Below are 22,114 nucleotides of genomic sequence, written 5' to 3'. Positions count from 1 at the left end.
AGCTTTGCAGCACATACTGGAGTAAAGGAACTCCTCTGGTGCTGGTCTGGAGGCTTCTGTTGCCTCCTTTCTTCTCTTCTCCCCTGGCTGCTGGGTGGACCATGCTGCCAGTGGGCCTCCACATTCCAGCCTCTTCTTGGATGAATGTGTGCTGAGCCCGGGGCCCTCTCTTCCTCTGCCCATCATCCCATGTGCACGTCAGTGGCCATCTGATGTATCATGCGTCATGCCCTGTAAGCAGGGCATGTTGCTGGGGAGGTGGCTGCAGTCCCTCAAAGCCCCTGAGGCCAGAGCTGTGGATGACAGTCCCTATAGCGCTCTTGCATGCTCTTGGCTCAGCCCTTTCCTTTGGGGGTCACTTTCCTCATCTGTATCATAGAACTCAAAGTGTGGCCCATGGACTCAGTGCCGGCATCACCTGCACAGGAAATTTGTTGGAAATGCAGAATCTCAGGCCCTGCCCACACTCCCATCTCTGGATGTATATTAATCACTTCCCCAAGTCATTTGTGTATACTATGATGTATGAGGAACACTGTTCTGGGTCAGCTCCCCCCCCCAACTTTTCTTTCCCAGTCCTGGTGTTTGAATTTAAAGTCTTGTAATTGCTAGTCAGGCATTATACCACTTGAGCCATGCTCTCAGCCCTTTATGTTTTAGTTTGGTTTGGGAGGGTCTTGAGCTTTTGCCCGGGCTGGCCTCAGACTTCTATTCTTCTACCTACATTTTCTGAAGAGCTGGAATTACAGGTACACATGACTATGCCTGGCTTGTTCTTTTGAGAGAGAGTTTTCCTAACTTTTTGCCTGGGCTGGCTCCAAATCACAATTCTGTCTCTGTCTCTGGAACTAGCTAGGAGTACAGGTGTGAGCCACCTCATCCCACCAACTAGGTCAGCCATTTTTAAACCTAAGAAAATAATTTAAAACCACCCCAAAACTTTACGTATAAGGCATAAGAGGAGTCCTATTTTCTCTCATTTATTCATCTTATATGTGAGAAAGGGTGAGCTAGAGGCATAGGCATCAGAACAGACATCAGTATAGACATAGGTTGGTAAGAAGGGAGTCTCATCTTCAGTCCTTACCTTCACCTCATTGAAGTCCTGGCCAGGTACCCCTTCTGCTTTGCCCTCCAGAGTCCCCTGTCTTAGGAGTTTGGAAATTTGGGTCTGCCGGGAGAGTACCTGACAGGCTACATACAGCCCAACTTTCCTGCTGTCTCCACTAGATGTCCTGCCCTCTTTCCTTTGGCATCCCTGAAAGAGTAGCCAGGGCTATTCTTAGCAGGTCAGGATGGTGAGGCGAGAACATACTAGAACATGTATTATTTATGCCTCTGAGTCAACAAGAGTACATTCAGGGCTCTGGAGACACGGCCCTTCCGGTGTGGCCTCTGATGCTGCCATGGCAGGAGCATCTACTACGCATGGACTAGAAGGCGACTTCCCAGAATGCACAGCCTGTCACCCCTGCTCAGGGCACCAGGCTTCAAGCTGGGGAATGCGTCTTGACTGAGTAGGTAGCCAGGACTAGGAGAATGCTGCTTGGGTGACATTACTTCATGTCTTCAGTCATTCAACATGGATTTATGGACCACATAGCCCATGGAGTAAGTCTTTGTGCATTGAAGAATGAGATTCTGTCTTCTTGAAGGTCGCAAGCTAGCCAAAGTGACCGCGTGTCTTGCGGGCACCCAGCATCTGTGCTGGGAACTGTGCCCTGTGAACGGATCTACACCGCCACTCAGCAGGGCAGGAGTTGGGAGATCCTTTTACAGAAAAACTCAGGCTCAGTGACGGTATGTCTTGATTGAGACCTGGTTGGGATAGCCATAGCGTGTGACCAGGTTGAACTCAGATTAGCTAGACTAAAACAATCATTTTAGATTGAAATGGTAGCATGAGGCACTAGTCTCGGGCACCCCCTGTACTCCCTGCCCAGGAAGGAGTGGGACCTTTTTCTGGCAGGAAAATCAGCGGGGTGCCAGAGTTTGAACTAAGGATTGTGTGCTTGCTAGGCAGGCATTGTATCTCTTGAGCGATACCACCTCTGAGGTTGTCCCATTTTACAGTGAAGCCTGAGTTACCGCTAAAGTTGCATGTGTCAAATGCTCGTGACTTGCCCTGTGGGTTGGAAGTAAAACACTTGGTGAGGTGAGTGGACAAGGTGCACAGCTGGGAGCCAAAGGCTGGTACACTAGGAGACCCTGGGGGCAGGTCTCTGGGGATTCCTCTGCCTTGACTTCTAATGTGTAAAATGGCATAATAATCTCACTCTGCCTTTATTTCTGATGGATAAAAAATGCTTGGAAAACTGCCAGGTGCTAGTGATTTATATCATAATCTTAGCTCAGGAAGCTGAGATCTGAGGATCACAGTTTGAATTCAGACTATGCAGGCAAGTCCATGAGACTCTTAACTCCAATTAACCATCGAAAAGCCAAAAGTGGAGTGTGGCTCACACAATAGAGTGACAGCCTTGAGCAAAAAAGCTAAGGGACTATACCAGGCCCTGAGTTTAAGGCCTAGTACCAGCATGTGTGTGACCACACACACATACACCCAGTGCTAGGAAAACCATGAAAGTGTTGTATGTAGTCAAAGGGTATGTAATTACCAGAAGTAATTATGTATATAAAAAAGCTTATTGCATGAGGTGTGGCCTTGTAGCTAAAACTTAGTTGTAGCCTAACTAACCATTTGCCAGACCACATTCCAGGCACTTCTCTGTGTGTTCAGTAACTGTGAACTTATTTATAAAACTGTAAGTTGTGCTGGGCACCAGGAGGTCACACCTGTCTTCCTAGCTACTCAGAAGGCTGAGATCTGGAGATGACTGTTCAATGCCATCTTGAGCAGAAAATACCTTGAGGCTCCAACTCCAAAATAACCACCAAAAATTGCCAGGCTAGAGGAATGGCTTAAGCGGTAGAGTGGCAGCAGAGGGAACAAGCAGGGTAAATATGAGGCCCTGAATTGAAATCTCTGCATTGGAAAAATTTTAAAAAACCCACTGATTGCCAGTATGTCCCTTACTGGCTGTGCATGGGAACCCCCAGAAAGCCTATGCACATCCTATGGTCCTTGCAAGTGTGGGTGGAGCCCAAAGATTTGTATGATGCACATATTCCCTGATACATTCTGACCTGCAGATCCTGATCTGGGCAAGAGAAGGGAAGGGCCCTGACTGAGACTCCACGTGAGAGCTGGAGCCCTGGTTGTGGCTTAGTTAGAGGAGTCCACAATGATTGGTGGTCAGTGATGGTGAGTGCTGCTACTGCTAATGTGCTTGGTGCTGTTCTGGATACTTTACATGGCCTAGGCCATTTAATTGCTGAAGGAGAAGAAAGGGGACGTTTTCCATGGTGGCATGCTCTCCTGGGGCAGTTAAGCATAGGTGGTGGGTTTCAGTGAGCCCCTGGGAAAGGGAGACCATGATGGAAGTATAGAGACACGGAGACAGGAAGTTGAACACATGTGGGCACTTCCCATCTTGCAGTAGCATGTGCCCTAACTCTGTTACCTGAAGACAGCATGTTGGCAGGAGGAAGACGGGCACCCTCCTACAGGAGCAACCCTGTGCCTCTGTAGGCACAACTGCCCGTGTTCTGTGGGCACATACTCCTGCATGTGTCCTGTGCCCAGAGAACATGAGACTGGCATGCTCTGCTATGTGCTGTGCAGGTTGGAAGTAGGCAATGCCTGTCTGTGTGGGTGTCTGTGCAGAGATGTGCTGTGTTGCTGTGGGCTGAGGTCTCCAGCGTGTGTGTGTGTGTGTGTGTGTGTGTGTGTGTATGTGAGAGAGAAAGAGAGAAAGAGAAAGAAGGAAAGAAAGACAGAGACAGAGGTATAAATAGAGAGATAGAGAGTGACACACTGAGAGAGAATGGTTGCAATGAAGGTGGATCCCTAGGCTCCCAAACAGCAGAAGGAGAAAGGCAATTAGAGAACTGACTTTCCTTATCCATGACCCACCTTCAAATTATGGGCCCAAGCCTAACTCCTGCCAGTTGTAGGTTTCCTCAGGACCTCAGCACTAGCTGCTAAAAACTAAGGCCTCACTTCCTGTGCTTTTTCATTTCTTCCCTTTGATGTACCTTCCAGTGAGGACAACTTCAGTGATCAGAGTTGCCTCTGTAAACCACTCCCCAACCTGTGTATTCATTTTGTGTCTCCTCTCCCCACTTGATTTTTCTGTATAGCATTTACTATCTGTTTTCTTGTGTGTTTGTTATCTTGTTCTGGCTAGAATGCAAGCAGAGATTTTTATCTGTTTATCTCCACGGATGCCACAGCCCCTTAGTTGGCATGCAATAAATACTGGCTGAATGGATGAGCTTGTGTACCACCTATAATTATTTTCTCTAAATTGTGTAATTTTGTTACTGAAATATCCACGTTAGCCTCTCCCTCAGCAATCATATACCAGACCACAGGTTCCACACTGGGAACTTACACAACCACTGAGATGTTAGCCATCTGGGGACCCTGAGATTCTTTGCCACTACTGGAGGCGGGAGGGCATCCATCAACCCCGTCCACCTCTAAGCAGATGGACAAACAAGTCCAAAGACGCTCAGCCCAATGCCAGTCACATTAGAGCCAAATGTCCTGATGTTCAATCTTTTTTTCCAAAAATTTGTTATTGCCTTTATTTTTTATTATCTTCAAGGAGTTGTACAATGGGGTTTCAATTCAATTATTGAATATATCTCAATCAACATTACCTTGTCCATCCTTCTCCCCCATCTCTCCCAACTCCACGCATCCCTTCAAGTCACCTGATTCCATTTTCACATAGGCACATGGACACAAAAGTGTTCTCCCACCCTTCCTCTCTCCCTTCCTCTGCCTCCCTCTGCTGGAGCTCCCCAGGCCCCACCCCTGGCAGTGTTGTGGTTTAAGGGAAATGGGGAGGCCAGGGCTAGTAGGTTCAGCCTCCCCTCTGGCAGGAGACTCCTCCTGTTGGTTGGGGCCAGCCCTGCCTGGTGATTGCAGAATGGCCAAGGGTGAAAGTAGACACCCTCCAGCACCCTTCAACCTTGATGCTCTCTGGGCTTCACAGCCAGTAGGCTGCTCCTTCCTTCCCTCCCTAAGTCTTGAATCTGGGCTGTGCCTCTAGGGGTTTGGGTCAAACTCTGTAACAACACATGGGCTAGAGGTTGAGGATGGGGGTTCCAGTGCAGACTGGATATGCTGTGCAGATAGAGAGGGGAATGGAATTGGAGTGTGCTTGATGGTGGACAGAAGTTTGAGGCACAGGAAATACTGGTGAAGAAAGGAAGAGAAGGAAAGAGACACAGGGATTCTGTCTTATAAATCAGAGTCAAGACTGAAATATCCTAGCCCTTGTGGCTCATGCCTGTAATCCTACCTACTCAGGAGGCTGAGAGCTTCGGATCACAGTTTGGAGCCAGCCCTTGCAGACAAATCTGAAAGGCTTATCTCCACTTAACCAGGAAAAAGCCAGAAGTGGAGCTGTGGCTCAAGTGGCCTTGACCAAAAAGCCCAAGTGAGAGCATGAGGCCCTGAGTTCTAGACCCAGTACCGATGTGCGGGTGTGCACACACGCGCGTGCGCACACACACACACACACACACACACACACACACGGCTAAAGTGTGCACAGTGTTTCATACTTTATACTCATTCTGTAGCCTGCTTGCTCAACAGCCACCCATTTTACTGACAAGGAAGCTGAAACTCACTCAGAGAGAGGAAGTGATTCACTAAAGGGGTGGATGGATGCCCTCCTAGGGGGAGACAGGCAGAGAGCAGGATGTCCAGGTGGGTTTGGGAAGGAAAAGAGCTTCAGGACGGGGGGAGGGGGAGGGGTGTGGAGTAGGGGGTTGGAGCAGGAGGCAGATGCTAGAAACCTGCAGGCCATTGACTGACCAAATAACTTGGTCAAGCCCATTTCTTTCTGGGCCTCAGTTTCCTCACCTGTAAAATGGAGGTAAGGGCACTCCTATGTCCCACTTTGGAGGATCAAAATATTTTTAAAAAATGATAATACTGGGCTGTATTGGTGGCTCACACCAAAGCCCAGATACTCAAGAGGCAGAGACCAAGAAGACAATTTCAAGGCCAGCCAGCCCAGGCAGGAAGTTAGTGAGACCCTCATCTCAACAAATACGCCAGGCATGGTCAAATGCATCTGTCAGGTCAGTTACTTGAGAGGCTATGGGTAGAAGGACTGCCATCATAGAGGCTGCTTCAGGCAAAAACAAGAGACCCTGCTAGAAAAATAAAGCAAAACTGGGCTTACAGGCATGGCTCAAGTGATAGAGCATCTGTTTAACAATTGTGAGGCCCTGAGTTTAAACACTAGTAATAATAATAACAATAACAATAATAATAGGAGAGCTTTGAACCTCATCTACTGAGCTAGCCCAATGTGAACATGAAAACCTCTGACAAATTTGCCATACTGACTGCTTGCTGCAGCCACCACAGGGAGATTCCAGCACCTTCTCTGTCAGTTAACCCTTGAAGCCCTAGAGGGTCTCCCGTGCCCCTGGGAGGAGCAGCAGCAGCTCACAGACCTGCTGGTGATGGTGGTGGTTGCAGGAAGGGCTGCAGCCTGCCTGGGACATCATTATCATTCCTCTTGCATTTTTTTCTTCCTGGGTTATTTATTTTTCTGTGGGGAAGGAATGCAGGGAATTTACCACGGGGCTGGCCACCAGACAGCAGCTTCTTCTTTATGAAAGAAGCAGTAGACAGACGGCAGGAAAGGCAGAGGGGCTGGAGGGGCCTCCTGGCTGGCCACGGGACCAGGGCAGTGGCCATTTTATGTAACCAGCCAGAGGCCCAGGGCAGAGCCTGCGGTGCAGGGCACAGCCTGGTTCCTTGACCGTGAACCTTATGAAGTCTGTGCACTTGGGGAAACGAGCCTGGCTCCCGCATGGGGTTTCTGCATGAATCCCATGGGTGTGTTCCTGTCAGAGGTTTCTTTCACCTCTCCTAGGGCCGTGAGGTTAGGCTAGGGGAATGGAACAGGATTACCCCATGCCTTGGAGCATTTGTGAGCTGTCCTCATTCCTTGGAATGCCTCCTCATTTCTACCTTTCATGACTTAGGGCAAAGACCATCCTCTCCAGGAAGCCTTCCTGATTGCTTCATCGTCATTTATTTCTCTTTCAGCTTCTAAGTGCCAGGAATGACACTTCACAGAACATTCTACCTCTCTGTTAAGTTTCATCTCCCTCTCCACCCACAGACTTGCTGTTCCCTCCTCAATCTCCCACTTCCTCTGGGAACCGCGCTCGAAATTTCTGATATAGAATCTATTGATGGGAGATCTACTAGTGAACAGGCAGGAGGGAGGCTTTGGTTGCAGAGTTCTGGCTAGGACCCCTAATGGAGTCCTGGCCAGGGAGCAGTGGGAGACGTGGTGATGGCCTGCACAGATAGCTGCCAGTCAAAGCCCTCTGTTACTTCTCTCTTTGCCCCACCTCTGCCTTACCCAACACAATCTTCTGCCAGTATGGGGAATTCAGAAGTTTGACCAGACCTGGCCTTCTTTGCTAGCTCTTTCCCATCCTTTCCCCTTCCCATCCCTTCCCATCCTCCTCCCGCCCCCCCTCCCACCCTTGGATAAGTTTATGAGGGCTTCCTGGAAGAGATGACAGTTGGGTTGGATCTAGAATGGTAGGGGTGAAAAGTGAGTGGAGCCTTCTAGAAGGAAAAGTACTCCAGGTTTGGTATCTGTGAGACTGCCTCACTCCATCTCTCTTCTGCTCTTTACCAACTTTGGGACCTGGGATGAAAGCTGTTGTCATGGCTCGTTTTCCCCTCTCTAAAATGGCCATCAGAGAACTTCCTCTGTGATTTTCTGGGAGATTAAAAGAAAGATGTATGAGCTCTTTATTGCAACATCCGGTATGCCCAAGCCACTGGCTATTGTCAGATTCCTGGAGGACGTGCGGAGGGAGACGTCACTAAACAGTTGAGCCCTGCTGTCAAGGCTCTTGCTACGGGGGAGTGGCTTATAGAAGATCTAGACCCTGATTCCCATGAAGTAACACATTGGGGGTCGGCAGCAGGGGCATGGGGCAGGCCCTGAGTCCATCTGGGCCATACTAGATATGAATCCCATCTCTGCCTCCGATTGGCTGTGTGACCTTGTCTCTTTGCGACTCTGAGCCAGTTTCCTCTAGTGTGGAGATGGGTGGGCAGCTGGCCTCCTCGTGTGCTAAGCCTTTCCTGAAGGGTCACTTTTATTAGAATGAATACTGTATTGAGTGATGCAGATAAAACACTGGTGGTTCAAGGCAGGTTTCTTTTTTATTTGGGGGTGGGCAGGAGGGGATTTGAACTCATGGTCTCACACTTGTTAGGTAGTCACCCACTTGAGCCACACTCCCCAGTGCTTTTTGTTTTATTTTTCCAGATAGAATCTTAACAACTTTTCCCAGGCCAGCATTGGACTCCTACTTCTGTAATCCCAAGTAGCTAGGATGACAGGTGTGCAGTCCCATATCCCACAGCTTTTTGGACAGCTTTTTGGAGGAGAGTATATCATTCAAGCTAGGTGGGAAGTTAGGGGATGAGAAATGCAGAAAGAATAGACACAGAGATGCTTGGTGGAGAGGTCTGCACAGATAAACCAGGCTCCAGGCTGGAACTCACCAGGCAGCAAACAGTAGACCACTGGACCGTGGACCACTGAACTTCTCCAGCACTGCCAGGATCACAGGGGCTGGTGGAGCCTCCGGTGGGTCCAGATGTTGGAGGCTCTCAGTGCTAGAATGAGGCGAACTCTACTCCATCCTTAGGTCCAGAATCTTGAGCAGGAGAGAAACAGGAGTGGAACTGGGAGGGAGGCTGGTGGATCTGGCTGCGTGGGGTGGGTTGATTGGCGGGGGAGAGACTGGGGGTGGAGAGGCCATTTAAAAAGCTGTTGCAAAATCGGTTTTCCTGATAAAGAGCTAGGCTGAGTCATCTGTGGAGGAGAGAAGTCATATCCAGCTCCGAGCGCTCGCTGTCGAGGTGGGACTTTCCTCCGTTGTCAGCCAGGCACTTGGCTGCTTTTCTCCTGAGGCTCTGGGAGCCGAGGCTAAAGCCTCAGCTGGCAGTGGGAGCAGCCGGGTGGGCTGCAGGGAGACGCAACGAGTGGAGTGAGTAAGGTGCCTGTGGGGTTTGGGGGGCTGGAGGGACTCGGGGCACATCGGATCCCCTTTCTGCAGAGTCTTCCCTCTGGGCATTAAAGGGAAAGACAGATGGCGACTTCTGTTAGTGGTAGGCTAGAGCTTGACTTGGGGTTCCCCACCCTCGTGTACCCCTAGTCCCTGACTTCCCACCTCTGTGTGGATTGTTCTGCAGAGAGAAGATACTGTAGTCTGTGTGCCTCAGACACTCAGACAGGCTGTGCCCACCGGACTCCCCAGGGCTGGGGGGGGGGGCTGTGTGTGTGTGTGTGTGTGTGTGTGTGTGTGATGCAAACAGGGCTGTCAAGGTAGCCAGGCCATTACTCAGGTTTCCCATCTTCCAGCCCCAGCAAGGCCAGAGGTTGTGCAGAGGCCAGGCCTTGGTTCCTTTCTGCCCACCAGGGGGGCAGTTTACCCAGGCTGTTGATCCATCCTATTGCCAGGACTCTGGCCATCCACAACGGGCTGCCTCTAGCTCCCCACTCCACCAGGACTTGCCCATTGACGGCAGCCCTGTGAAAAAGCATTTCCTTGCATTCACCCTGTCCCGACCTTCTGCTGCCTCCATTCCCCAAACCCACCTCCTTCTTTGGGGCTCTTGATGCAGACCCGCCTCTTCATGGGCAGAAGAGGCAGTTGCCTACAAGGGTGGTAGGCATGGGGAAGAGGGCTGTCCTTGCCTTAGGGGAGGGAAAATGAGAACAGGGGATCTCCTAACCCCCAATTTCATCATCTTTTTACTCCACTGGTCTTTCATGCCCTATTAGTCATTTCAACCTTAGTAAGAATGAGTTCATCAGCTCTTGATCTGAGAGGAGGAAAGGAGAGCAAGCATGAGTTGTTGGAGGCAGCTGAGGGAACTGTCATGGGCTGAGGAAGGACAGCCATCATCTGGGAACTCTGGAGTCTCTTGATATCCTACCCTCAGGATCCCTGGTCTAGAAATTTTGAATCCCAGCCCTTCTCCTTACAGACAGAGGTATGTCTGAGCCTGGGTTTCATCTAGGAAACAAGAGAATTCATGGTGTTCTCAGGGGAGCGAGGAGGGAAGGAGGGTAAGCAAGGTTCTGAGCATGCCATGCGCAGCTCAGCACCTAGGCTATGTGTGTGAGCACCAGGCAGGGCAGCAGCTTTTGCAGCCCTCCCATAGGCACAGCTGTCCACACTCTCCCCACCCATCCTCTGCCCTGCACCACTCAAGTATCCTTACCCCAGGCAGTGAGTTTTTCCTTGTGTTTACTCTCCCCTCCTTCTTCTGGTGGAGGCCTGTCTTCAGAGCTCCGGATCAAATATCCAGGGTGAGTCTCTAAAGGGCTGGCATCACCCTGGCTCTGCAAAGGTTTAGCTAGACATTGGTGGGGGGGGGGGTGTCCTGATCTGCACAGGTGCAGGCCACAGCCAGCACATGGAGGGCTTGAGACCTGCCTGTCCCTGTGGCTCTTAGGCACCAAGAAGCGTTTCACAGCAGCAGCCCTTGTCTGAGATGTCAGCACCTGGATCTGGGGAATGTTCAATGGGGCTGTCCTCTGGGGCCTGTGACGGGATGCTGGGGTGCCTCTGGCAGGCCTTAGCCTCCCTTCCCCCAGATTTGTTTGCGCAGGGTGGCAGAACCCATCGGCACTGTTGCCTGGGTCTGGTCCAAAACTCCTGCCAAATTCTTTTCCTGTGGCGTCACCACAGGCTGGAGTGGGAGAGGAGAGCTCACCCCTACCCTCTTCTGTCCTAATATTCCCAGGGCAGGACTGGGGAGGGGGCCGCTCCAAGTTCAGGGAGGCGGGAGCGTTGTCCGAGCCATCCTGGCTGGAGTGGAGCCAGGCTGGCGGTCAGCAGACCTAGGTCCTGGCCGCTCCCCTGACCTTTCCTCTCTGAGCCCCAGGCTGGCTTTTCTGTAAGGGCCCTTCACAGTGGCATTTGAGGGTTTTCTGAACCCATGGCCTTTCAGTCAACATGGGGATGAGACTGAGGCAGGAATGCAAGGAGAAAAGTGGCAACACACAGAGAGTTTAGAATTCTGGAAGATTCAAACGCTATAAGGATTTTTCCATGAGCCTCAGGCTATGGGAACCCGCCAGCCAGGAGCCTGGCGCCCTCTGCAGGGCTGGAGAGCCAGGTATGATTCTTGCTTCCCTCACTCCCTTGAAGCTCTGTGGTGTTGGGAGCCCACCTTCTCTCTCTGGTCCTTGATTTTCTCATCACTAACACTTTTGTGCCTTTATGGAGTTGTGGGATTAAGCAATAGGTGTAAAGTGTAAGTATAGGTGTGCACCAAGTACCCACTGGATGTTAGCTATAATTGACTCAATTGTGCCCTCACATCTGAAACATTGTTGGGACTTGGTTATTCTCCTGGATGTGATTTCTATCTGGGAATCTTGGCAGAGTTGTAAGACTAGAAGGGGAGACTCGTTCTGTGTGACACCCAGAGTAGAATCACATCAAGAAGTGGAAGCTTGGGCTGGGAAGGTGGCTCAGAGGTAGAGTGCTTGCCTTGCATGCATGAGGCCCTGGGTTCGATTCCTCAGCACCACATAAGCAGGGGGAAAAAAAGCCAGAAGTGGCGCTGTGGCTCACGTGGTAGAGTGCTAGCCTTGAGCTGAAGAGCTGAGGGACTGTGCCCAGGCCTAGAGTTCAGGCCCCACGACCGGACCCCCCGCCACACACACACACAAAGAGAAGTGGAAGTTGAAGGTGGAGGTATGGCTCAAGTTGTAGAGCACCAGCTTCTTCAGTTCAAGTGAGAAATCAAGGCCCTGAGTTCAAGTCCCAATTCTGGCACACACACACACACACAGAGGAAAGTGGAAGGTAATGAATGGTCAGAGGACCTTGTAGCAAGGAATGAATGTTAGTGGGAAGTAGTGAGATCATGTTTTGTGAGTGTGCAAACCGAGGCTTGCACAGGGGCTGTGGTTTCATAGGATGGAAGAAGGGAGGGGAAAATTGGGCCCAGTGATGGCTACCTCTAAGATTCTGGGTTTCTGTGCTCTAGCCATGCTTCCCCATAACTTTGGGATTCCCTGCTGGGTGGCTTCCTGGACCAGGACCTATGCTGCAACTCTTTGCTAGCTTTGATCCCTTCCAGAGAGGAGAGTGGGGTCACCGACCACCAGCTCTTCCTAGGGCCACCTGAGCCCCCTGCTTTGTCTTCTGGGCTTGAAGCCAATGAGCCCCTGGCAGGCAGTGTCCTGGGCACCAAGGGTTCCCCCACTTCTCATCTTGGGACCTGATGGCTCTGGGAGGTGGGGAAGTGTGCCAGGGTCACACAGCTTGGATTCAAGACAGGAGACCTCATTTGAAGCAGAGTAGAAAAGAGCACTGTGGGGACTGAGAGCCCCTCAGGACCTCCTGTGTACCTGGCAACCTCTACTCATTCTCCCTCAAGGGAGCAGCCTGGCCAACCCTACCCCCCACCTCTGTCTCTCTGTCTCTGTCTCTCTCTTTTACATGAAGTGCCCTGGTAAGGAGAGGAGTGCTACCAGGTGTCGTGGGGTGACAGTTATATGCTGTCACTGTTTCCAGCCTGGGAGGCAAACCAGGCCCTGGGGAGGGAGGGAGAGAGAAAGGGAAAGAGGGAGGGAGGGAAGAAGTTGGAGCCAGAAAGCCTGTCATTTTGTGGCCTGGACCCAATGTTATTGCGGCCTGCCCTCTGTGGGCTTCCCTGCAGAGTTCACTCTCTGGTCCTCAGTTTCCCCATCTGTAAAGTGGGTGGCAGTGATGTTTCCTCTTGTATGGACCCTTCCAGCTCTGAGAGTCCAGGAGTGCTGAGCCTGGCTGTTGGAACCTGGGAGGCTGTCCCAGCACGTCCCAGCCCTTGCTCATAACGGCAAGATAGGAGGAAGACAGCAGCAGGGCAAGAACTAGTTGCTGGGGGGGAGGGGGAGCAAGAACTAATTAGCTTCCTAGAGTTGGGGGGGGGATTTTTCTCAGCCACTGACTAAGCTTGTGACTCCTGCCACAGGCTGATTCCTCCAGCCACCAATCAATTCACTCCTTAATGCAGCCCTTTTTTCAGTCATTGTTCAACAAGCACAACTTGAGCACTGACGGTGTACTAGCTAGGCACACTGCCTGGAAGGAGCAATGGCTGCCCTCAGGGAACCTGACTTCAAGGTCCAGATTGAACTCAGGGCACCCCCAAACTGTTTCCCACTCCTGCTTCCCAAAAGGGCCTTGAGCTGGGACTGAGAATTGATTCTAGTCCTTCTCTGTGTGACCTTGGGACACATAGTGTCTGGGCTTGTCAGCAAAAGTTGTCCCTTCTGCCAAACAGAGACTTGTGACGCTCACTGCTGCTCATAGGAGCATTCAGGGAAAGGACACAGTGTTCCAGTGTAGTCAGTGCTGAAATTAGCCCAACCTAGTACTTTCAAGTGTGGAAACGTGTGAATTTTAACAAGATTATTTCCCTGAAAATGGCAAGAACTTCGGTGCTGCAACTTCAGACGTCAGGATGGGAGGGACATTTTTCACTTAACACCTTTTCTTATGTTTATATCTATGTTTATAAATAAAAGTGGATATATTGCCCATTCTAAGAAGAAGGGTGTTGAGAGCTCTCTATAAAAAAAATCAAATTAAATCACTATTCTGTGAGTTTAGAAGTACAAAGGACCCTAAGAAAGGCTCAGAGAAAATGTTCTGGGGGTTCATTTACACATTCAGCAATCTTCATCATGTCCACTATAGGCCAGCCACTATTTTCTCATGTCTGGATATATATATATATATATAATTTAAGGCTTAATTTACCGCACAACATAGATACACATGCCAAGCCAGGTGAACAGATCAATAATCCATGATACATCAGAAGATGTATCATTACATCTTACCTTTAGAGAGGTAAGATTGAAGGTGCGCAGCAAGAGGAAACCAACCTGGAATGCCATCTGGGAAAAGATGTTTTTTCATGCTGAGGGAATAGTACAAAGGTCCTGGGGCAGGGCCATACTTGGCATTTTCAAAGAATAGCGAGAGAGCTAGTGTGGCAGAGCCTAGCAAGAGAAGAGAAGGCTGAAGGGAGCTGAGTGAGAGATGTAGTGGGGGCCTGAAGTTTTAAGATGAGGGGCTCGGCGATGTTCCATATCTGCATCTACTAGGTGTCACAGTGACTGTCCCTGCCCCATCCCCGTGTGCTAACCTGGCCTCTGTGTCCCTTCCCGCAGCGTTGAGCCGGAGCACTAACGTCACCGAGCAGGATCTGAAAGAAGCCAAAGTTCGGAGCCAGCGGATCGCGGCCCAGCTGACCACCCCGCCCAGCGCCAGCTCCCGCGGGGTCCAGCTCTTCCACAGGCGCAGGCAAAGGGCGAACGAGTTCACCTTGGAAAGCCGAGGCCAGGGCCGCCGGAAGCCCGGCCAGGAGCCCCTCGGGGTGCACTGTGCCAGCCCCACGGGCAATGCCCAGGGGCTGGACCTGAGTCCCACCTCCCCCCAGGAGCAAGGCCCCGGCCCCCAGAGCCTCCCCCGAGGGCGTCCGGGCCGCAGCATGGAGGGGTACACCGCCGCCGAGGAGGACAGTCTACTGCGGCATCTGGAGAAGGTAGCCAGTGAGGAGGAAGAGGTGCCGCTGGTGGTTTACTTAAAGGAAAATGCAGCCCTGCTGACAGCCAACGGGCTCCACCTGTCCCAGAGCCGCGAGGCCCAGCCGGCGCCGCCCAGCCCTCCGCCTGCCCACGACGCACACGATCCTCCGGATGGAGCTGTGGATCTCAACCAGAATCTTCCCACACCCGACGCCCCGCTCACCACCCCGGCCTCCAATTGCGCAGCTGCCGAGGACGCCAATCAGAACCCCCCGGCCGAGGCCGCCCCGCAGGGCCGGCCGCAGAGCTCTCTCGAGGCCCAGCGCCCTCAGAATGGCACAGCGCCCGACGCCAGCCCCAGCGCCCTCCGCTCGGAGGGGCAGCCCCAGGCCCCGGCGGAGGTGAGGGCCAGCGTGCTCCTTGTCGATAAGGTGTCCACTCCGCCCGCGGCCGCCAACACCTGTTCCCGAGGAGCCTCCGCCATCCCCAGCTCCGGGCCCGCCGTCCCGGACTTCATGTCCAGCTCGCTGCTCGTCGATGTCCATCCGTCAGCAGAGCCGGAGCTGTCGGGGCGGCCGGCGGCCACCACCCCCACCAAGGTGTCCAGCGAGGTCCACCTCACCCTCGCCAGGCCCCAGCCCGTGGTCAACAGGACGGCCAGGCCTTTTGGCATCCAGGCCTCGGGGGGCAGCGGCCACATGGAGCGGAGCCCCATGGTAGAGAGGCGACGCCTTGGGGAGAAGACCCCGGCCCCCCAGGCCTCCAGCGCGGCAGACCGGAGTCCCCGGCCGCAGAGACACGCCATGTCCCACAGCCCCATGGTGGAGCGGAGGCTGGTGGGGCAGCGGAGCCCGGTCCTGGAGCGGGGGCCCCTGGGGAGCTTCGCCCCACCTCCCACCTACGCCGAGACCTTGTCGGCTGCCCCCCTGACTTCCCGGGTTAGGTCTCCCCCTTCTTACTCTGCCCTGTACCCCAGTTCTGACCCCAGGCCCTCTCGTCCAAAGGGCCAGGCAGTGCCCTCCAGCAAGACGGGCATCTTGGAGGAGTCGATGGCGCGCAGGGGCAGCCGGAAGTCCATGTTTACCTTTGTGGAGAAGCCCAAGGTGACCCCGAACCCCGACCTGCTGGACCTGGTGCAGACGGCGGATGAGAAGCGGAGGCAGAGGGACCAGGGCGAGGCGGGCACCGAGGAGGAGCCCTTTGCCCTGGGGGCCGAGGCCTCCAACTTCCAGCAGGAGGCCGCGCGGGACAGGGCCAGCCCCGCCGCTGAGGACGCGGTCCCCGAGTGGGCCTCCTGCCTGAAGTCACCCCGCATCCAGGCCAAGCCGAAGCCCAAACCCACCCAGAGCCTGCCCGAGGCCTCGGGGAGGGGCGCCGAGCTGTACGCGCGCCGCCAGTCGCGCATGGAGAAGTACGTCATCGAGTCTTCGGGCCCAGCGGAGCTGGCCCGCTGCCCGTCGCCCACCATGTCCCTGCCCTCCTCCTGGAAGTACGCCAGCAGCGCGCCCGGGGGCTTCCGCGTGGCGTCCCTGAGCCCCGCGCGCACCCCGCCGGCCTCCCTCTACCACGGCTACCTGCCCGAGAACGGCGTGCTGCGCCCTGAGCCCGCCAGGCAGCCCTGCCACGCGCGGCCCTCGCTCTTCGCCCTCTCCCCTGTCAAGGAGCCCGCCAAGACCTTGGTCTCGCCCCGCTCGGCCTCCACCCGAGCAGCCTCGTCTCGCGCCGCCTCCCCTGCCAAGCCCAGTTCCCTGGACCTGGTGCCCAGCCTGCCCCGAGCGGGCCTCCCGCCTTCGCCCGCCCTGGCCCGGCCCTCGCGCTGCGCGCCGGGCCTCTACGCCTCCCCGGGCCAGGATGGCCTCCAGCTCTCGGCCGTGAGCCCCACCTACGGCAGTGACGTCTCCCCCGTGTCTCCCTCCAGGGCGTGGTCTCCTCGAGCCAAGCAGGCCCCCCGGCCCTCCTTCTCCACCCGGAACGCGGGGATCGAAGCTCAGGTGTGGAAGCCTTCCTTCTGCTTCAAGTAACGGCTCCTTCAGGGAATCCCTCTACCTGTCCAGGGCCCTTCTCCAAGGGCCACCCAGAAAGCAGATGTGACAGAAAATAGGCATAGGGCCGAGTGAAGAGAATGGGGAGTCCATGGTGCAAGGCCTGTTGCTGCCATCAGCTTAGCTGTGGGACCTTGGGCGAGTAGCCTCCCCTCTCTGACCTGTTGCAGCCTCTTCTCCACAACAAGGGGCTTGGACTTCATGTGTAGGTGGGGAGGAGGGTCTTGGGAGAGAGAACTCCCTCCTAAGGCCTTGACACAGCTGCAGGGATGGTGCCAATCTGATGCCAGCGTCTTGCTGGGGGAAGGCCTTGAGGGGTCCTGGTGGGGACTCTGGAGCAGACAGCGCCTGCCAGTGCCTGTAGAATCTGCCAGCCAACAGTCTCTCCCTCACGGGCCTGTGCTCCTAACAGCTTCCTCCTGCTGCTGGGTTCTCACTGCCAGCTCCTGTCTCCTCCTCCTGTGTCCTTCAGAGACCGTTTTCTCTCCAGACAGCTTGCCTTGCTCCCTCTCTTCTCTCCTGGTCCTTCTGATGCGGACTTGGCCCACCACCATCGTCTGATGTCTCCTTCCTGCTCCTCTACCAAACTGCCTCAACTCCCTATCCAGGATGTGGCTCTTCTTAGGAGACTCCTGAACCAAGCCACAGTGCTGCCTCCACTTGGCTTGACCTCACTGTTTTGGGGTGGAGGGGAGTCCAGGGGATCCCTGAGAGAGGAGGGCCCTATAGAAGGCTGTGTAGATGTGGCATACTGCTAGGAAAGGGACCCCTAATTAATGAGTAGCTTTGGCTTCCACTGCAGCCAAAATCTTCTTGACTACAAAGAGCCTCCTGAGTGCAGTGGATCAGGCTCCAGGGAAAGAGGAAGGAGAAGAAGGTTCTGGTCCCATGTGTATCTTCCATTTGTTGTGTGGCTTTGGACAAGTCACAGTCCCTCTCTGGTCTCCTGTCTTCTCATTTATACAAAGGTTCTTCTTGCTGAAGATTGAGAAGATGGGCTGGTACATTGGGAGAGAAAGCCTTGCAAGTGATGAGCCTGGCCCCTGGGAAGGAAGGGAAAGGGATGTGCTGTTGACAAGAGGCAGACCAGAGCTATGTATGTGTCTGTGAGGACAGCCCGGTGAGGTATGAGCATGTGATCATCTGCAGTAGTCCCAGGGCCAGAACCCCGGGTGGGGCCAGGGGGGATTGCGTAGGGACAGTGGTGCAAGTGCAGACAGGATTGGAGCAGGACTCAGCTGCTCAGGGGACCCTAGAATTTTGAGGAAAAGTCTGAGACTTCGACCTGGATTCTCACAGACTTGACTGGGTATCTTTGGGCCTCAGTTTCTCCATTCAGGTAGTCTCAAATCCACCCTTAGCCCCAGTGATGATGAGCCCTCCCTCCCTCAAACTGGGCCCTGTGGGGAGTGGGGGGGGGAGGGAGAGAACACAGACCAAGAGACAGGATTCAGATGGAAGCTTCCCAGGACTGGGGGTGAGGACCACCCACTTCCTCTTTCCCAGCCCTATTTCTGGGCTCTCAGAGGGGCGAAGGGTGGTGGAGGCGGTGCCCATGCTGGGCTGAGCCTGCAGTTTTCGTGAGCTCTCCCGGCCTGTCTCCATGGGAACAGGGGTGCCTTGTCAGTGAGCTCATTCCACACGGAAGAGGGGATTGCGTGGGGAGCAGTGAGCGAGCTCAGCTTGTTCACACCAAGCCCCAGCATGAGCAGGATGAGGCCTTGCCCCACCACCTTTCATCCTGGTGTGGCCCCCTGCAGTGGAAGAGCCCCTCCCTCTGTCCTGCAGCGTCTATAGCCAGGCTGAGCTTTCCCTAAGTTGGTTTTCTCTCCTGTTCTCAATACACTCTGCCTCAAATCTGTCTTGCTTCTTTCTTCCTTGCTGTGGCTGCCGTGGCTCTAGGGTGCTTTCCCTCCTCCCTGATTGGAGCCTGGGAGGGGAGGGGGACTGCTCAGTTGTGTGTGAAAGGGAGGTTGTATCCTCGTGTGTGCTGCTTTGTGTGTATCACACCTGCAGTGTGTGTGAATCTGGGGACAGTCCAGGTGCTGTCTTAGAAGGGAGAATGACCCTTCCTGTTCCCCAAGGCAGACCCTGGCCCTGGCACAAGTCACCTTCCTTTTTCTCCTTCCCTTAGAGTGTGAGCCAAATGGACACTGGGCACAGGGGAAACACACTGTCCCTATGGCCCCGGTTAAACTGGGTCCTTTAGAAGCGGCACTGAACATCACTCACTCTCCAGTTCTCTCAGGTCTCCTCCCTGCTATGACCTAAATTTGACAATTTCCCACATTCATCACCATGACTGCCTGGATCCTTAAGAGCATCAAGCCCAGAGAGGAGAGAGAGCTGCCACAACTGTACCTGGTTCCCATGTGACCTTGTGCAACCCCTTCCCACCACTGGCCTCAGTTTCCCTTCTGTGCAATGACAGGATTGTAGGAGGGCTTGGGATAGACCATGGGTGCTCCTTTCAGAATTTCCACCCATTGCCTTTCCAGGGAGTTCAGTGCATTGAGCCCTACAGAAGAAAGTGAACAATTCTGCTGTTTGTACTGTGCACCCCTCTGCCTCCCTCCCTCACATACAGTCCCCAGACATCGTTAGGATGAGGTCAGGCCTGGCCCGCCTCCAAAGGATGCTGGTGGTGAGCAGCACATTCCCCTCACATTCCAACCCATTCCCGAGCCAGTTCATTTCATAGACTTGGCTCAATTCCGTGACTCCTTCTATTTCTTGGATCCAGTAGTCCCCCGTGAACAAAAGGCAGAGAGAACTCTCTAGAGATTTTTTAGACTACCATAGTTCCCCCAGTTCTCCTTAACTGAAGGAAGTGCCTCTTTTCTCAGTGGTTGTGGACTAGTTGGCTTGTGTGTTCTTGTCCCCACCTCCCAACTCTAGTTGGGCATTGGGACATGCCTAAGTCCTCCTGACATGGCATTTGGCCCTGAGACTCTGGTCTTAGCCTTCTAGTTCTTCCTGTCTGGCCCTGGAGCCAAGACCTCCCTCTAAGCACTTCTTGCACAGTGATGTCTGCTTCCCATTGGTGGCCTAAACTCAAGTTTCCTGGGATGTGTCACAACCATACAGCAGTGTTCAGGGTCTCTGGCTCACATATACACAACCCTGACCCTGGGAATAAAAGAAGGAAGAGTCTCATACTGAGATTTAACCTCCCTATCCCATTACTGGGAGCTTGGATGTCCTCAGGAGGCCTCTAAATGTCACTGATATTACCATTCCACAAAACTTCCCTCTCTGGGCTGTTGCATAACATTCTCCTTTAAGTTAAAGGGCTCTGATTCTGGATCTGGGTTCCTTGGCAGGTACAGCATTCTGCTTGGAATTTATATACAGTCTACTTCTGCTCCCTTTCGATTGGGAGGAGCTAGAGTGATTGGTTGAAAGGATGACTGGGTTAATTGTGGCAGACTGCTGATTGGATGAAAGAATGGATCTTGGGGATGGTTCTAGATGTTGACTGAGTAGGAGACAGCAAGTGGACTAGCTGTACCGCAAGACTTGGATGGATGGATGGATGGATGGTTGGTGAGCTTGATTCCATTGGGAATCCACGTGGACTGCTTATTGCTGGCATTTGACCAAATGCACAGTTGGATGACTTAGGAGAAACAGGAGGCATGAATTTCCAAGCCCTCTACTTCCAAACCAGTCTGCTTAAAGATGGCGTAGACTTTGAACAGTATATAGTCACACGTGCGTGCGCACACGCACACACACACACACACACAGAGACTACACCAGGCTGTTATTATACCCATAAGCTTAATTTTCACATTAATGAAGAATCAAGGATAAGAATGAACCTTGTAAACTGAAAATTCCTTATATAACAGGTAAGAAACAGGTATGACAGTGCACAGCACAGCAGTGCTTTCTAAACTCAAAGAGCTCAGCACCCAGCCTCATGGAGCCATACTTAGCTGGGCATCCCAGCTACTCAGGAGACTGAAGTCTGAGAATTGAGAATCTGAGGATGGAGGTTTGAAGCCAGCCTTGGCAGGAAAGTCCATGAGTCTCTTTTGTTTGTTTTGGAGGGGTTGTTTTTTTTGGGGGGTCAGTCATGGGCTTGAACTCTGGGCCTGGGCCCTGTCCCTCAGCTCTTCAGCTCAAGGCCGGTGCTCTACCACTTGAGCCACAGCACCATTTCTGGTTTTCTGGTGGTTTATTGGAGATGAGAGTTTCATGGACTTTCCTGCCCAGCTGGCAGGAATCGCGATCCTCAGATCTCAGCCTCCTGAGTAGGTAGGATTACAGGCATAAGCCACCAGTGCCTGGCTCCATGAGACTCTTATCTCCAATGAACCACAAAAACTCAGAAATGGATCTGTGGCTCAAGTGGTAGCTCACCATGATTGAGCCTAAAAGATAAAGGACAGTGCCCAAGCCCTGAGTTCAAGCCCCAGTACTGGCCAAAAAAAAAAGTTAAAAAATAAAAAAACAGCCACATTCTTTTCTCCCTTCCATGCTGGCAAGAAGTACAAAGAGGAAAGTGCTGGCCAGGGAAGTGTGACCCAACTGCCCTTTTTTTTTTGTTTTATATGAGTGCTCTTCCACCCCTCCAGCCTAGCCTTTTGCTGGGTAGTTGGAGATGGAACCTCAGAGGCTTTCCTGCTCAGGCTGGTGTCAAACCTCTGTCTTCCACATCTGAGTAGTTAGCATTACAGGCAAGAGTCACTTGCCTTGGGCCCAACTTCCTTTTGTGTTTCCTTCTGCCGGTGTGAACTTCCTCTCTGCTCAGGTACCCAAGGCAAAAAATTGCAGAAATGAGCGAAAGGCTCTTCCTGTGGGATTCAATCTTAACAGTAGTAATTTTTTTTTAATTTTTGAGATTTTGTATAGATAATACAACTATCTAGTTCCAAAAATCAAAACAAACAGAAAGCACATGCCTTTAAAAAGCGCTGCTCCCACGCAGGGAAGCTGCCCGCCTTGCCCCCTGCTTCCTCTTTTCTTGACAAGTAATGACTGGTTAGTTTCACATCTGCCTTCCAACCTCCCAGCCTGTTGTATTACAGCAACGCGCGTCCAAAGGACGAGCTAATGCTCCCGATGTTCTTTTGCCTGGAAAGAACAGAGCAGCTCCGCTCGCGGCTCCCCGCAGGCCCCCGTCACAGAGGGGCCTCGGCCCAGTTACTTGTCTGCTCCCGGCCATCTCCTCCGTTCATGCTCCAGATCGCATTCTAGACTGGCACCTGGTGCCCGGCTCTTGTTGGTTTTAGGCTGGAACGGGGCTGGCCTCGCGGGCCACGCCTCACTTCCAGTCTTTGCCGGCTAACTGGAGATGAGCGCCCTGGGCTGTGTCTGAGGAGGCCGGCTTGGCCCCGGGTCCCGGGAGCTGCTGGACCGACAGGCGTGCGCCCCCGGGCTGGGCCCCGC

General features: G+C 53.2%; 1 protein-coding gene across 3 annotated transcripts in view; it reads left to right on the top strand.

Moving 5' to 3' along the window:
• The window catches only part of Synpo (synaptopodin), a 30,714-nt gene extending 14,018 nt beyond the window's left edge, over positions 1-16,696 (top strand). The window contains exons 1-2 of one of the 3 annotated variants that reach the window (XM_013025522.1): positions 8,960-8,995; positions 14,319-16,696. In XM_013025522.1, the coding sequence (XP_012880976.1) occupies positions 14,639-16,696 (2,058 nt within the window). In that variant the 5' untranslated portion in view covers positions 8,960-8,995; positions 14,319-14,638. The other 2 variants (XM_013025521.1, XM_013025520.1) reach the window with 2 other exon arrangements.
• Positions 16,697-22,114: the final 5,418 nt, after the last annotated feature.

The sequence above is a fragment of the Dipodomys ordii genome, unplaced genomic scaffold (genome assembly GCF_000151885.1).
Source record: "Dipodomys ordii isolate 6190 unplaced genomic scaffold, Dord_2.0 Scaffold85, whole genome shotgun sequence".
Classification (NCBI taxonomy): Eukaryota; Metazoa; Chordata; class Mammalia; order Rodentia; family Heteromyidae; genus Dipodomys; species Dipodomys ordii.
Note: the sequence above shows the minus strand (reverse complement) of the source record. Positions and strands in the feature narration are given on the sequence as shown.